General features: G+C 32.5%; 1 protein-coding gene across 2 annotated transcripts in view; it reads right to left on the bottom strand.

The window, feature by feature from the left end:
* Window positions 1-15,574, bottom strand: part of LOC148956521 (ELAV-like protein 2) — a 117,811-nt gene that overhangs the window by 29,350 nt on the left and 72,887 nt on the right. For both annotated transcript variants that reach the window (XM_089085701.1, XM_089085709.1), the window contains exon 5: window positions 4,049-4,292. In XM_089085701.1, the coding sequence (XP_088941827.1) occupies window positions 4,049-4,292 (244 nt within the window). The remainder of the gene's footprint in view (window positions 1-4,048; window positions 4,293-15,574) is intronic.

Raw genomic sequence — 15,574 nt, 5'->3', positions numbered from 1 at the left:
TAAGTAAAGAACGATGTTGGCACAATGTATTATTTTTTTTCCATACCAGGGCACTTCGTATCGAAGGAGTAGTTGTAGAAACTTCGAAAAGGGCTAATTCGATTGGAAATTGGAATGGCTAGTGCCCTTTCTAATAGTCGAACGAGATTGGAAGACAACTAACACCCCTTCCACGCCCGCCGTTTGCCCAAACACACCCAATCAAAATTTTGACATAGCCATTTTGTTTAGCGTAGTTGATTTCCAGATATAAATTATGTTTTTGAGGAGGACACTCCCCCACAGCCCTCAGGGCAAGGGTTGTAAGTTATGCCCTGGGGGCATATAAGATTTTTAGAGAAAGTGCTGTCATAGAAACTTCAAAAAAGGTTCATTCGATTGGAAATTCAAAGAGCTAGTGCCCTTTTTAATAGTCGAAAGTGATTGGAGGACAACTAACACCCCTCTAACGCCCACAGTTTCCCCAAACACATTCAATCAAAATTTTGAGATAGCCATTTTGTTCACGTAGTTGAAGGTTCCGAAAACTAGGTATTTGAGAATGAAAACTCCCCTCCCCCTCCCCACAGCCCTCAGGGCAAGGATTGTAAGTTATGCCCTGGGGGCAAATACCGTTTTTACAGAAAGCGTTGTCGTAGAAACTTCAAAAAGAGCTCATTCGATTGGAAATTGAAATGGCAAGTGCCCTTTTTAATAGTCGAAAGTGATCGGAGGGCAACTAACACCCCTTCCACGCTCACCATTTCCCCAAACACATCCAGTCAAAATTTTGAGATAGCCATTTTGTTCAACGTAGTTGAAAGGTCCGGAAATTATATCTTTGAGCTGGACAGTCCCCCCACAGTCTTCAGGGCAAGGGTTGTAAGTTATGCCCTGGGGGCATATAAGTTTTTTATAGAAAGCGTTGTCGTAAAAACTTGAAAAAGGGCTCATTCGATTGGAAATTCAAGGGATTAGTGCCCTTTTTAATAGTTGTAAGTATTTGGAAGGCAACTAATCCCCCTTTCACGCTGACAATTCCCCCAAACAATTTTGGGGGACTTCGTATCGAATTACTTTTTTTCCATACCAGGGCACTTCGTATCGAAGGAGTTGTAATAGAAACTTCGAAAAGGGCTCATTTGTTTGGAAATCGAAAGGTCTAGTTCTCTTTTTAATAGTCGAAAGTGAATGGAAATCAGCTAACACCCCGTTCGCACTGACCATTTCCCCAAATACATCCAGTCAAAATTTTGAGATTGCCATTTTGTTCAAGGTAGTTGAAAGGTCCGGAAATTATATCTTTGAGCTGGACAGTCCCCCCACAGTCTTCAGGGCAAGAATTGTAAGTTATGTCCTGGGGGCATATAAGGCTTTTATAGAAAGGGTTGTCGTAAAAACTTGAAAAAGGGCTCATTTGATTGGAAATCCGAAGGACTAGTGCTCTTTTTAATAGTTGTAAGTATTTGAGAAGCAACTAATCCCCCTCTCACGCTGACAATTCCCCCAAACAATTTTGGGGGACTTCGTATCGAATTACTTTTTTTCCATACCAGGGCACTTCGTATCGAAGGAGTTGTACTAGAAACTTCGAAAAGGGCTCATTCGATTGGAAATTGGAATGGCTAGTGCCCTTTTTAATAGTCGAAAGTGATTGGAAGGCAACTAACACCCCTTCCACGCCCACCACTCCCCTATATCCAATCAAAATTTTGAGATAGCCATTTTGTTCAGCGTAGTTGATTTTCAGATGGAAATTATGTTTTTGAGGAAGACACTCCCCCCCCCCACAGCCCTCAGGGTAAGGGTTGTAAGTTATGCCCTGGGGGCACATAAGGTTTTTATAGAAAGCTTTGTCGTGGAAACTTCAAAAAGAGCTCATTCGATTGGAAATTTAAAGGGCTAGTGCCCTTTTTAATAGTCGAAAGTGATTGGAGGGCAACAAACCCCCCCCCCCCCTCTCTCACGCTCACCTTTTCCCCAAACACATCCAATCAAAATTTTGAGATAGCCATTTTTTTCAACGTAGTTGAAAGTTCTGGAAACTGGGTCTTTGAGGATGGCATCCCCCTCCCCCCACAGCCCTCAGGGCAAGGGTTGTAAGTTATGTCATGGGGACATATATGGTTTTTATAGAAAGCGTTGTCGTAGAAACTTCAAAAAGGGCTCTTTAGATTGGAAATTGAAATGGGCTAGTGCCCTTTTATTATTCGAAAGTGGTTGGAGGGTAACTAACCCCCCTCTCACACCGACCTTTTCCACATACACATCCAATCAAAATTTTTAGATAGCCATTTTGTTCAACGTAGTTAAAAGTTTTGGAAATTATGTCTTTTAGGATGATAAACTCCTCAGAGCCCTCAGGGTAAGGGTTGTAAAGTATGCCCTGGGGGCAGATAAGGTTTTTATAGAAAGCCATTGAGATAGCCATTTTGTTAAACGTAGTTGAAAGGTCTGGAAATTATGTCTTTGAGGATGACACTACCCCCACAGCCCTCAGTGGAAGGATTGTAAGTTTTGCCCTGGGGGCATATAAGGTTTTTATAGAAAGCACTGTCGTAGAAACTTCAAAAAGGGCTCATTCAGTTGGAAATTGAAAGGGCTAGTGCCCTTTTAATATTCCAAAGTGATTGAAGGGCAACTATCCCCCCTCTCAAGCCCACAATTTCCCCAAACACATCCAATCAAAATTTTTAAATAGCCATTTTGTTCAACGTAGTTAAAAGTTCTTGAAATTAAGTCTTTGAGGATGACACCCTCCCCCCGGCCCTCAGGGCAAGGTTTGTAAATTATGCCCTGGGAGTATGTAAGGTTTTTATAGAAAGCGTTGTCGTAGTAACTTCAAAAGGGCTCATTCGATTGGAGCCCTTTTGGCCAGAACATAATTTGCACTTTACTGAAAAAAAATACTACTGAATGTGCATTGTCAGTTTAATATACATTATACATATACTGATATTTATTAATCAAAATGTTAATTTATTATTTGATTTATTAAAGTTATAAAAGTAAAAACAGTTATATTTTTTCAATAAAGTGCAATTTATGTTCTGGCCTTGGGAAGGCATAGGGGTTTTGAGCCCTACTCATAGTAATTTCTGCTCGTTTTGAGTTTAACTCGGTCATTTATTGTAATTTCTGTTCGTTTTGGGTTTCATTTATTTATCGATGCTGATTGGTGGTAGTTTCACGCTTGGTAGATTATTTGATTTTATTTTTGCTCGTTTTTGGTTTAATGGAGTTCTTTACTTTTCTTTGTTGTTTTGTGGAAAAAGTTTTTTTAATTAATCATATAAGTACCCAGAATGCATTAGACTTGTATAATTTGGGCTATATATCTGCAAATTAGGGGGAATGGGGTAAGTATATGGGGTAACGTATTTGGACAGCGTGAAGTTAGAAAACAATTTTTACTTCATAATATTTGAGCCCCCCCCCCCTCGGAAAATAGCCCCGTGAAAAATAACCCCCGCAGAAAATACCCCCAGAAGATACCTCCCACGCAAAATTCCCTCCGCCCTGAGAATCCCCCCAGATATTTCCGGATGTTCATTAGAATGGAAATTGAAAGTTCTACTCATCTGTATTAGTCAGAGGCAATCCTATAGCGTTGCCTATAGTAACGAGCCATGAGGGTTCAATGTATTAATATTTATTTATTTATTTATATTTTCTCTAAAGAACTTCATATGGAAGAGGTGGTCGTACAAACTTCGGAGGGGCCCATTCGATTGCAAATTAAACGTTCTAGTGCTTTTTTTAAAAGTAAAAGTGTTTGGAGGACAACAAGCCACCTGCCACACTGTTTTTTCTTCAAACGCATCAGATCAAAATTTTGAGATACCCATTTTGTTCAAAACAGTCCAAAGATCAAATGACCATGCCTCCGGGTTTGACAACCCGCTTCGACCGCCGGGGCAAGGGCTGTAAGCTATGCAAGTTGCCCATTATTAAGATATAGGATTTTTATTAGAAGGGTGGTCGAATAAACTTTGGAGGGGCCGTATCACCTTATGTAGCTCAAGATTAACCGGATAAATCCGAAAAAAAAAGAAATAAAAATACTCACCTTAACCTGCTAGCCACACTGAGTGGTCCACCAAGTCGACGAGCTGCAAGCGCTGCTGCAGCAGAACCCGGCAAAAAAGCAGCCAAAGGAGGTATAGCTTTACTTGTATGACTAGGATTGTTGGCAAACTTGACAGTGATTGGTTCTGTCTGTCCTTCTGGAACAACACCATTGAGTTTCGAGATGGCACGCTCAGCTTCACATCGTTGGTCAAATCGAATGAAACCAACGCCTTTTGATAAACCTTTAAAGTTAAAGATGCTTTAGCAAAACCAAAGTCTTTGTAGCAAGAAATTTCAAATGCTAATCTATTTCACAAAAATAGTCAATTTGCCTAACGAACACACACAAAAGAAAAGCAACTGAATAATACATAGCTAAATGATAACAAAATTACTGACATAAAATTGAGAAATTTAGCTGAAATCAAGTGATTATTATTTTTGCCTCTTTAACCGGTTCAAGTGAACTGACTCGTGATATTTCCGTATATCTGCAAAATTCTGAAAAACTAGTACATTACTGAAAACACAAAATCGACGCAAGAAAAGAGGATTAGGAGCAGAAAAGGCCTCAAGCAGGAAAGACCTCCAGGAAATAAAAGGCTAATTTATAAGGTTCTCGATAGTCTTTCACCAGCAATGAAATCAACTAATTTTAGTATACAAGTTTAATTCTCTAAAAAAAAAATCAAGTAAATTCAGTTTTCAGTAAAGCGTTAGTTTTTCAGAATTTACGAGTAGACTATAGGGAAATTTTACGTGTCAGTTTATTAGACCCAGTTTTGCAGATATATATGGTACTTACGTGTTATAGCGACCACACTTTGCTTTTGATCGGTAATGAAACCGGTGTGAGATAAAGTACTATGCAGGTATATTTTAATTAAATATTTAATATACAGAGGTGGTTAGGTTAGGTATCTTTGGTGTGGTCGCTATAACACGTAAGGGTACTAGTTGAATATCCCAAAAACACTGAAATTCCTGATCTGTTTGGTGTGAGTAAAACCGGTTTGTCTGTCTGCATTCAGTTATAATTAGTTAGTCTCAGTAAGAAAAACTACGATGCAGGTATATTTTAATTAAATATTTAGTATATAGAGTCGAGTAGGTTAGGTTAAGTACTTAATATAATGTATTCTGGGCGGCCTCCTTGCCATACTTCTGTGTTGTAGTTTCCATAATTTTGTTACTGAAGTATTATATTTTCATCATATTTGGTGTATTTCATTAGGATTAACCTAACTTCAATTCTTGGGTGTTTTCGGGATATTTAACAAGTACCCACGTAAATGCCATATGTATTATATAAACTTTTAAGCTATAGTTTTGACGTTTTAAATCTAAACTTCACTCTTCACTTCCATTCAAAAAAGCTTTTTTTTCTTTTTTTAATTAATTTTTGTTTGTTTTTGGGTTTAATTGTATACATAACAACGACTACAGAAACATTTTTGTCTGACTGGTGGAGAAACGTAAGTAAAAGTTATCTGAGTCACCACTATCTCCCTCAGTCGGTTTTAAAGGGCCATTTACTACTACGACTGATACCCAGCACTTTTTATTCATAAAATGAGCGACTAACATTGTATTATTAACCTTCTCAACCTAAAAAAACTTGGCATCTTCTTTATTCATCATGATCTTCCCTGCCTATGCACCCCATCCTTTTTATGCACCCCAGTTTTTACAATTAATTTTGAGTTTTTTTTTATCTGTTTAAAAAATTTGCCAATTTTTCTCATTTTTTCTCAATTTACCCCCCCCCCCCCCAAAGAAAAGAAAATGTCTGTTGATAGGCGTGTGTAACATGTTCTGTCGCACCGACTGCAGAACACAAAATATTTTTCCTGTTCTTCAAAGCATGTTCTTGCATATTGCAAGAATCAAAAAAAAATTAAAGATACATTGCAAGAATAAAAAATGTTTAGATTGTGTACTGAAGTTCGATACTAAAATTTCCACGAAACTATTTTTAAAATCAGTTTTCCTTCCGCAGTCTAATTGGCAGAAAACTTTATAAAACCTCATTACAGTATTTATTTCCGAATACTTAAATGTGACGTGAAAATCTCTAGGAATATTATACGTACTGTCCTATTAACCGGGCTCTTTTGAATAGCCTACGGCAATGCATACCAGTCGCGAAATAGATCGAGATGCGGGATGAAAACAGGTTTACAATGCCTTCTGGGATATAAACAAAGGAAAGAACTGTATTTAAATTGTTGTTTTTTCGGGTTTAGGGGGGAGGTACGAAGGTTAGGTTACGTATTTAATATATGGTATGCTTTGACCCCCCCTACCCCCTAATGCGCAAATATATAGCCCAAGTTTGTTTCTTAACTATTATCTATTCATCCTACTTTATTTTATTTCATTAGCAATAACCAAACTAGCACTATATAAAAGAGCCCGGTTAATAGAACAGTACCATATTATATTCTGTTGACCCTGAAATAATATTAATAACTATCAATAAATTATAATTGCGCATTTAAATTAACTAGAATAGGACGGATTGACATAGGAGAACTTGTTGAAACCTCACATTTGTTGATCATTTTTCTAGTTGATTTGCGGTGACATTTCCAAACGTTCTGAAATATGATTATTGAATGCGAAAGCAAAGACTCGTGTCATACCAGCTAATTTTATGATTTATTAGGATTAAACGTCCCCAAGGGAGGATGAGAGAGCAAAGGAACGAAGAACAGATACTAGGTAGAAAGTTTTCCATCATCTTAAAAGGTTAAGGCAAATGATATATTTGGATGATACTATCATTGGCACAGCCAGGGAGGGTCTAAGAGGGTAAGCTTATCTCCAGGCGCGCGCAGCATCTATTTGGGCATTATTTAGCCAAAAAAAATTCTTAATCCTTGGGCATTTTTTAGAAGAAGGGGCGGAAAAACTGGCATTGCTCCCGAGGGCTGAAAAAATCTACCTACATCTCAGGTCACTGTGCAGAAAGTGTCTAAAAGAAAGGAACCTTGAATTATGAGGATTGGGATTGAAAACACCAAGTATTAAAATCAAATATACGGTACTGTGCCTGGAAACCACCCCACCCACATAAATAAGCAATATATGTTATTGTTAGAACTACAGAAAAATACAGAATTAAAATCAAATATACGGTACAGTGCCCGAAAACCACCCCCATCCACATAAATAAGCATTTATTGTTATTGTTAGAACTACAAATTGGTATTAAATTAGAAAGTAATTGTCACAATAAGCCAAAAAAATACATTGTAGGAAATAATATATGCTTGAATGAGTGCAGAACTTCTCATGATTATTCCATAGCTGCGGCAGTATTGGGTACATGAGTAGAAGGGCCATAATATCTCCCACGAGAACACCCTGCTGCCATCTACAATTTAGTTTAACGTTGACAGTACATAATTTATGGTTTTTCTCACTGTTAATGAAAAAACAGGATTTTTCTCACTTGAAAAACAGGATTTTTCTCACTTTTATGGATGTCAACAACAATTGCTGGATGTAGACATAAGTTCAACAACAATTGCTGGCTGTAGACATAAGTTCCACATCAATTGCTGGATGTAGACATAAGTTCAACAACAACTTGGATGTAGACATAAGTTCAACAACAACTTGGATGGTTTATTAATGTCTTTGGTGTTCGTCCAGGAGAATTGTTTCCGGGCGAAGTTTATTAATGTCTGACGGATGATGTCAAGGTCGATTGATTTGTTGGTGTTCTATCCAGGAGAATTGACTCCGGGCGAATGTTTTGATCTTAGAGATGAAGAGATTAACGCGGGAAAGGGTTTCCTAGGAATTTCAAATTTGACAGCGCAGGGATGTCAAAACAAAAAGAAAACGCAGAAATTACGTTTAAAGATTATTTGGGCGAATCCGTTATAGGCATTTTAGGGATTATTTGGGCGAAACCGTTTTAAGGCATTTTAGGGAATTATTTGGGCGAAATATTTTGAGGTATTTTATAAGATGATTTTAGAAAACAAAAGCGGAACTTTTAAAATCACAATACCTGAAGGTCATTAAATAATTTATGTGTTTTTTTGTTAAACACTATTGGCTGAAACAAAAGCGGAAATTTTAAAATCACAACAACTGAAAGTCAGTAAATTATTCCTTTGTTTTTTTTTTGTTAAACAAGTGTGGTTGAAAAAAAAGCGGAACTTTTTAAATCACAACAACTGAAGGTCAGTAAATGATTCCTTTTTTGTTTTTTGTTAAAAACTTTTGTATTAAACAAATGCGAAACTTTTAAAAAACACAAAAAATTATTTCTTTAAATATTTCCTTTTATTTTTTTTTAAACCCTGTTGATTTAAATAAAAGCATACATTTTTAAATAACATAAACTTAAAGTTATTAATTAAGTTCTTTGTATTTTTATTTCAAAAAATATTGTCTGAAATAAATGTAGAACATTTACTATCGCAACCACTAAGGATCAGTAAATGATTCCATTTGTTGTTTTTTTGTTAAACACGATTGGCTGAAATAAAAGCGGAACTTTTAAAATCACAGAAACCGAAGGACATTAAATGATTCTTTTTTTGTTTTTTGTTAGACACGATTGGCTTAAATAAAAGCGGAACTTTTAAAATCACAACAACTGAAGGTCATTAAATAATTCCTTTTGTTTTTTTTGTTAAGCACGATTGGCTTAAACAAAAGCGGAAATCTTAAAATGACAACATATGTAGGTCTTTAAATAATCACTTTGTTTTATTTTGTTAAACAGGATTGGTTGAAACAAAAGCGGAACACTTAAAATAGCAACGACTGAAGGACAGAAAATGATTCCTTTGTTTTGTTTTTGTTAAAAACGATGTGCATAAACAAAAGAAGAAAACTTCAAATCACAACAGCCTACGTTAATAAAATAAGTTCTTTGTTTTTTTTTGTTAAACACGTAGTTCTTATATAGAAGAGTGAAACTTAAAATAACAACAACTGTATGTATTTATATGATTCCTTTGTTTTTTTTTTGTTAAACGCGTTGTACTGAAACAAAAGCAGAACTCTTAAAGTAAAACAAACTGTAAGTCAGAAATAGGGCCCGATGTTTTTTTTGTTAAACACGTTTTGCTTAAATAAATGTGGACCTCCTAACATAACAATAACTGACGGCCATTAAATGATTCCTTTGTTTTTTTTTGTTAAAAATGTCTGGCTTAAACTAAATTATAACTCCTGAAATAAAAAAAAATGATTTTCATAAGATAATCCCTTTGTTTTTTTTTGTTAAACAATATGTGATGAAAAAAAACGGAAATTTTAAAATCACAACAACTGAAAGTCATTAAATGATTCCTTTTCTTTTTTGTTAAATATGAATGGTATTAAAAAAAGTTGACATCTTAAAATGAAAACCAATGAAGTTAATCTAATAATTCCTTTTGTTTTTTTTTGTTAAACGCAACTTTATGAAACAAAAATAGAACATTAAAAAGCACAACACCTTTTATTCTGTAAATGATTGCTTTGTTTTTTTGTTGAACACGTTTTGATGATACAAAATCGGAACACTTGTAATAACAAAACCTTTCGTTCATTAAATAGGTTCTTTGTTTTTTTTGTTAAGAATTTTTTGATGAAACCATATCGGAAACCCAATAAACACAACAACTTTAGTTATTTAAATAATTCCTTTGTTTTTTTTGTTAAACGCAATGGGCTTTTTTGAAATCATACCTTTTAAATGAAAAAATATTTAGTAACTTAAATAATTCCTTAGTTTTTTGTTGTTAAACACGATTGGCTTAAATAACAACAAAAATTTTAAATTCACAACTGAAGGTAAGAAAATACTTCCTTTGTTTTTTTTTAAAAACTATTAAATTATACAAAACCTGAAATCTTATAATCGCAACAACTTAATGTTATTAAATAATTCCTTTGTCTTTTTTGTTAAAAAGGATTGGCTTAAACAAAAGCGTAACGTTTAAAAAAACTAAATTGAATGTAATTAAATGATTCCAATTGTTTTTTTGGTTAAAAACGATGGGTTTCAACAAAATAATAACTATTAAAATCCCAAAACCTGAAGTTAATTAACCTATTACTTTGTTTTTTTGTTAAAAAGAATGGGCTGAAACAAAAGCGGAACTTTTGAAATCAGAACAACTGAAGGTCAATAAATGATTCATTTTTTTTAAAACACGATTGGCTGAAACAAAAGCAGAAATTTTAAAATCACAACAACTGACTGTAATTAATGAATTCATTTGATTTTTTGTTAAACACTAATGTCTTAAATATAAGTATACCTCTTTAAGACGAACAACCAGAAGTTAATTTAAGGATTTCTTTGTTTTTTTTTGTTAAAAATTAATAGCTGATATAAACGCGGAAATTTTAAAGTCAAAGAAACTTAAATTAATAAAATGATTCCATAGTTGTTTTTGTTAAAAGCTAAGGTATGAACTAATAGCGAACCTCTTAAAATCGTACATAAGAAAGGTCTTTAAGTGATTTCCTTTTTTTTTTTTTGTTAAACATGATCGGTTGATATATAAGTAGACATCTTAAAATACTAAAAAATTAACGTCTGTAAATATTTCCTTTGTTTTTTTTTGTCAAACATGATTGGTTTAAATAAAAGCGTAACTTTTAAAAATACAATCCATGAAATTAATTAAACAATTACTTTGTTTTTTTTGTTAAGCACGATGGAACGCAACAAGAGCTGAAAATATTTACTCACAACAACTGATTGTTATTAGATGAGTCCTTTGTTTTTTTTTGTTAAAAAAGTTTGGCGTATACAGTAGTGGAAAATTAGTATTCGCAACACACAATGTTCATTGAACGATCCCTTTGTTTTTTTTTTTTAAAAAAGATTTGCTTTAGCAAATGCGGATCACTTTAGCCCACAAACCCTGAAGTTCAGAAATTGGTTACTTTGTTTTTTTTGTTAAACACGTGTGACTTATATAAAGGTGGACAACTTATAAAAACAACAAAGGAATTCCATTCAACGATCACTTTGTTTTTTTTTGTTAAACTCGTTCGGCTGAAATATCATCGGAACTTGTAAAGTCCCCACAACTTATGTTCAGTTCTTAAGTCCTTTGTTTTTTTTGTTAAACACTGTATTCTTAACTCTAGAAAACACACCGAAGGAAGGGCAGAAATTGATTTCGTTTTCTTTTTTATTAAACGACGTATTTATATTCAATCTATCCTTTTAAAATTAAAGAATACGAAGGTCAGTCGATAATTCAATTGTTTTTTTTTTGTTAAACACGTTTGGCTTAAAAAAAGAGGACATTTATAAATCACAAAAACTGAGGTTAATTAAATAATTTATTTGTTGTTTTTTTTGTTAAACACGGTAGGCGTAAATAAAAGTGTAACTTTTAAAAACACAACACCTTAAGGTCATTTATTAATTTCTTTGTTTTTTTTGCTAAAAACGTCAGGATTATATAAAAGAAGACCACTAAAATTCACACACCACGTATGCCCGTAGATAATCCATTTGTTTTTTTTTGTTAACACCGTTGGGCTGGAATAAATGAAGACCTTCTAATTTCACCGAAACTAGATGTCAGTAACTATTCCCGATGTTTTTTTTGTTAAACGAAAATTTTTTGTAAAATAGCGGAATTTTTAATTTAATCAACCCTAACTGTACTTCGATGATCCCTTTGTTTTTTTGTTAATCACGAGGGGCTTTTATAAAAGCGGGACTTCTAAAATCGATTAAACATACGGTCTTTAAATAATTCCTTTGTTTTTTTTTTGTTAAAAGAGTTGTACTGAAATGAAATCTGGAACCGTGAAATAACAACTGATGTTCCGTAAATAACTGCTTTGTTTTTTGTTAAGAAAGAGGTGCTTATATAGAATCATAACTCTTAAAACCACAACTGAAGTTAAGTGAATTGTTCCTTTGTTTTTTTGTGAAACATTATTGGCTGAAACAAAAGCGAAATCTTTAAAATCACAACAACCGTAGGTCAGTAATAATTCATTTGTTTTTTGTTAAACACGATTGGATGAAACAAATGCGAGCCTTGAAAAATCACAACAACTTAAGATAATTAAATAATCCAATTGTTTTTTTGTTAAAAATTTGAAGATTAAATTATAGCGTAAATCTTAAAATAACAACAACTGAGGGTCAGTAAATGATTCCTTTGTTTTTTTTCTAAATACGGTTTGTTGAAACAAAAACAGAACTCTCAAAATCACAAAAACTTAAGGTCGGTAAAAACACGCTTTGTTTTTTTTGTTAAACACGAGTTGTTGAAACAATAACAATCCTTTTAAAATAACAAAAGCTGAAAGTCATTAAATGATTTATTTGTTTTTTTGTTAATCACGATTGGCTGAAAAAAAAGCGAAACTTTTAAAATCACAACAAATGATGGTCAGTAAATTAGTTCTTTGTTTTTTTTGTTAAGAACGATTGGCTGAAAAAAAAGCAGAACTTTTCAAAAAAAAACACATGACGGTCATTAAATGATTCCTTTGTTTTTTTTGTTAAACACAATGCGCTGAACAAAATGCGGACCACTAAAAATCACAACCGGAGTACCGTTAATAATCACTTTGTTTTTTTTTGTTAAAGAATATAAGCGAAACTTTTAAATTCACAACAACGAAAGGTCATTCTATCAGTCAACTGTTTTTTTTTTAATCGCGTTGTGTATATATAAAAGCATAACATTTAAAATCAAAAAAACTGAAGCTAAGTAAATGATTCCTTTGTTTTTTTGGTTATAAACAATTGGCTTAAAAAAAATAGAAACTCTTAAAATCCCAACAACTGAAGTTCATTAAATAATCCCATTTTTTTTTTGTTATACAGGATTGGCTTAAATAAAAGCGGAAATTTTAAAATAACAACAACTGACGTTCATTAAATAATTCGTTTTTTTTTTTGTTAAAAATGGTAGGCTGAAATAAAAGCAAAACTATTAAAATCACAGCAACTGACAGTCATTAAATAATCCGTTTCTTTTTTTGTTAATGATCATAGGCTTAAAAAAAATCGGGAACTTAAACATCAAAACAAATGACGGTCATTAAATTATCCCTTTGTTTTTTTTTTGTTAAGCACGATTGATTTAAATAAATTTAGAAATTTTAAAAACACAACTTAAGTTTAGTAAATATGTAATTTTTTTTTTTCTTTTAAAGAAAATTGGATGAAACAAAAGCGGAACTTTAAAAATCAAAACAACTGAAGGTAAGTAAATAATTCCTTTGTTTTTTTTGTTAAACACGATTGGCTGAAACAAAAGCGGAACTTTTAAAATCACAACAACTGAAAGTCAGTAAATTAATTCCTTTGTTTTTTTTGTTAAGCACTTTTGACTGAAACACAAGAGGAACTTATGATATCACAACAACTTACGTTTATTAAATAAGTCCTTTTGTTTTTTTTGTTTAAAACGATTTACTTAAACAAAAGCAGAACTCTAGAAATCACAGAAATGGAAGGTTAGTAAATAATTCCTTTTGTTTTTTTTTGTTAAACACGATTGGCTGAAACAAAATGGGTAAAGTTCATAAATTTCATACACACATGTACACACATGTGTGTACATGTGTGTATGAAATTTATGAACTTTACCCCTTTTATTTCATCACATCGTTCAGAACAAAAAAAAACAAAAGGAATCATTGACGACATATGAGTTGTTGTGAATTTAAGAGTTCCGCTTTTGTTTCCACAAAATATTCTTAACAAAAAAACAAAGGAATCATAGTAGGTATTTCAGTTGTTGTGAGTTTTATATTTCAACGTATGTTTAAGCCAATAGTGTTTAACAAAAAAAAAAAAAGGAATTATATAATAACCTTCAGTTGTAATTTTTAAATTTACTATTTTATTTAAGACCATCGTGTTTAAAAAAAAAACAAAGGATTCTTTGTCTGACTTCCAGTTTTTGTGATTTGTCGTTTTCCGCTTTTATTTCAGCCATTCATTCATAACAAAAAAACAAAGGGCTTATATACCAACCTCCAGTTGGTATTTCTAAAGGTACGCATTTGACTCAGCCAAACGTTTTATAAAGTAAAACAAAGGAATCATTTACAGAACTAAAGTTGTGATTTTAAAAGTTACACTTGTATTTCAGCCAATCGTGTTTAAAAAAAACAACAAAGGCATTATTTACTGACCTTCAGTTGTTGTGATTTTAATAGGTTCGCTTTTATTTCAGCCATTCGTGTTAGACAAAAAAACAAAGGAAATATTTACTGACCTTCAGTTGTTTTGATTTTAAAAGTTCTGTTTTTATTTAATCCAATCGTTTTTAGCAAAAAAACAAAGGAATCATTAACTGACCTACAGTTGTTGTGATTTTAAAAGTTATGCTGTTATTTAAGCCAATCGTGTTTAACAAAAAAAAAACAAAGGAACTATTTACTGATCTTCACTTGTTGTGATTTTAAAAGTTCCACTTTCATTTCAGCCAATCGTATTTAACAAAAAAAACAAAGGAATCGTTTACTGACTTTCAGTTGTTATGATTTTAAAAGTTCCTCTTTTATTTCAGCCAAATGTCTTTTAAAAAAAAACAAGGAAACCAATCAATGAGCCTCGTGTGTTGTGATTTTAAAAGTACTACTTCTGTTTAAGCCAGTCATTCTTTAAAAAAAAAACAACGGACCTATTTAATGACTTTAAGTTGTTGTGATTTTAAGAGTACTGCTTTTGTTTAAGCCAATTATGTTTAACAAAAAAAAACAAAGGCATTATTTACTAAACTTCAGTTGTTATGATTTTAAAAGTTCCGCTTTTATTTCAGCCAATCGTGTTTAACAAAAAAAACAAAGAAATTATTTACTGACCTTCAGTTGTTGCGATTTTAAAAGTTCAGCTTTTTTTTAAGCCACTCGTGTTTAACAAAAAAATCAAAGGGATTATTTACTGACCTTCAGTTGATGTGATTTTAAATGGTCCACTTTTTTATCATCCAATCGTTTTTAACAAAAAAACAAAGAAATCATTTACTGATCTTCATTTGTTGTTATTTTAAAATATCTGCTCTTATTTAAAGCAATATTGATTAACAAAAAAAAAACAAAGGAAATATTTAATGACCTTACGGTTGTTCGACTTTAAGAGGTCCGATTTTATTTAAGCCAATCGTTTTTAACAAAAAACAAAGAAATTATTGAATGACATTCAGTTGTTGTGATTTTAAAAGTTCCGCTTTTGTTTAAGCAACTCGTGTTTAAAAAAGAAACAAAAGGAACCATTTACTGACCTTCATTTGTTTTGATTTTAAAAGCTCCAATGTTTTTCAAGCAATATATGTATAACAAAAAAAACAACGGGCACAATTAAGGAACGTCATTTTTTTTTATACTAAAAGGTACTCTTTTATTTCAGACCAAAGTTTTGAACAAAAAAAAACAAAGGAATAATTTTAAGACCTTCAGTTGTTGTGATTTTTAAATTAATGCTTTTGTTTCAGGGGCTCATTACAAAAAAAAAAAACAAAGGAATTATTTACTGACCTTCAGTTTCTATGGATTCTAGATGTCAGCTTTTATT

The sequence above is a fragment of the Artemia sp. Qi Xiang Cuo genome, chromosome 1, assembly GCF_049724085.1.
Source record: "Artemia sp. Qi Xiang Cuo chromosome 1, ASM4972408v1, whole genome shotgun sequence".
Classification (NCBI taxonomy): Eukaryota; Metazoa; Arthropoda; class Branchiopoda; order Anostraca; family Artemiidae; genus Artemia; species Artemia sp. Qi Xiang Cuo.
Note: the sequence above shows the minus strand (reverse complement) of the source record. Positions and strands in the feature narration are given on the sequence as shown.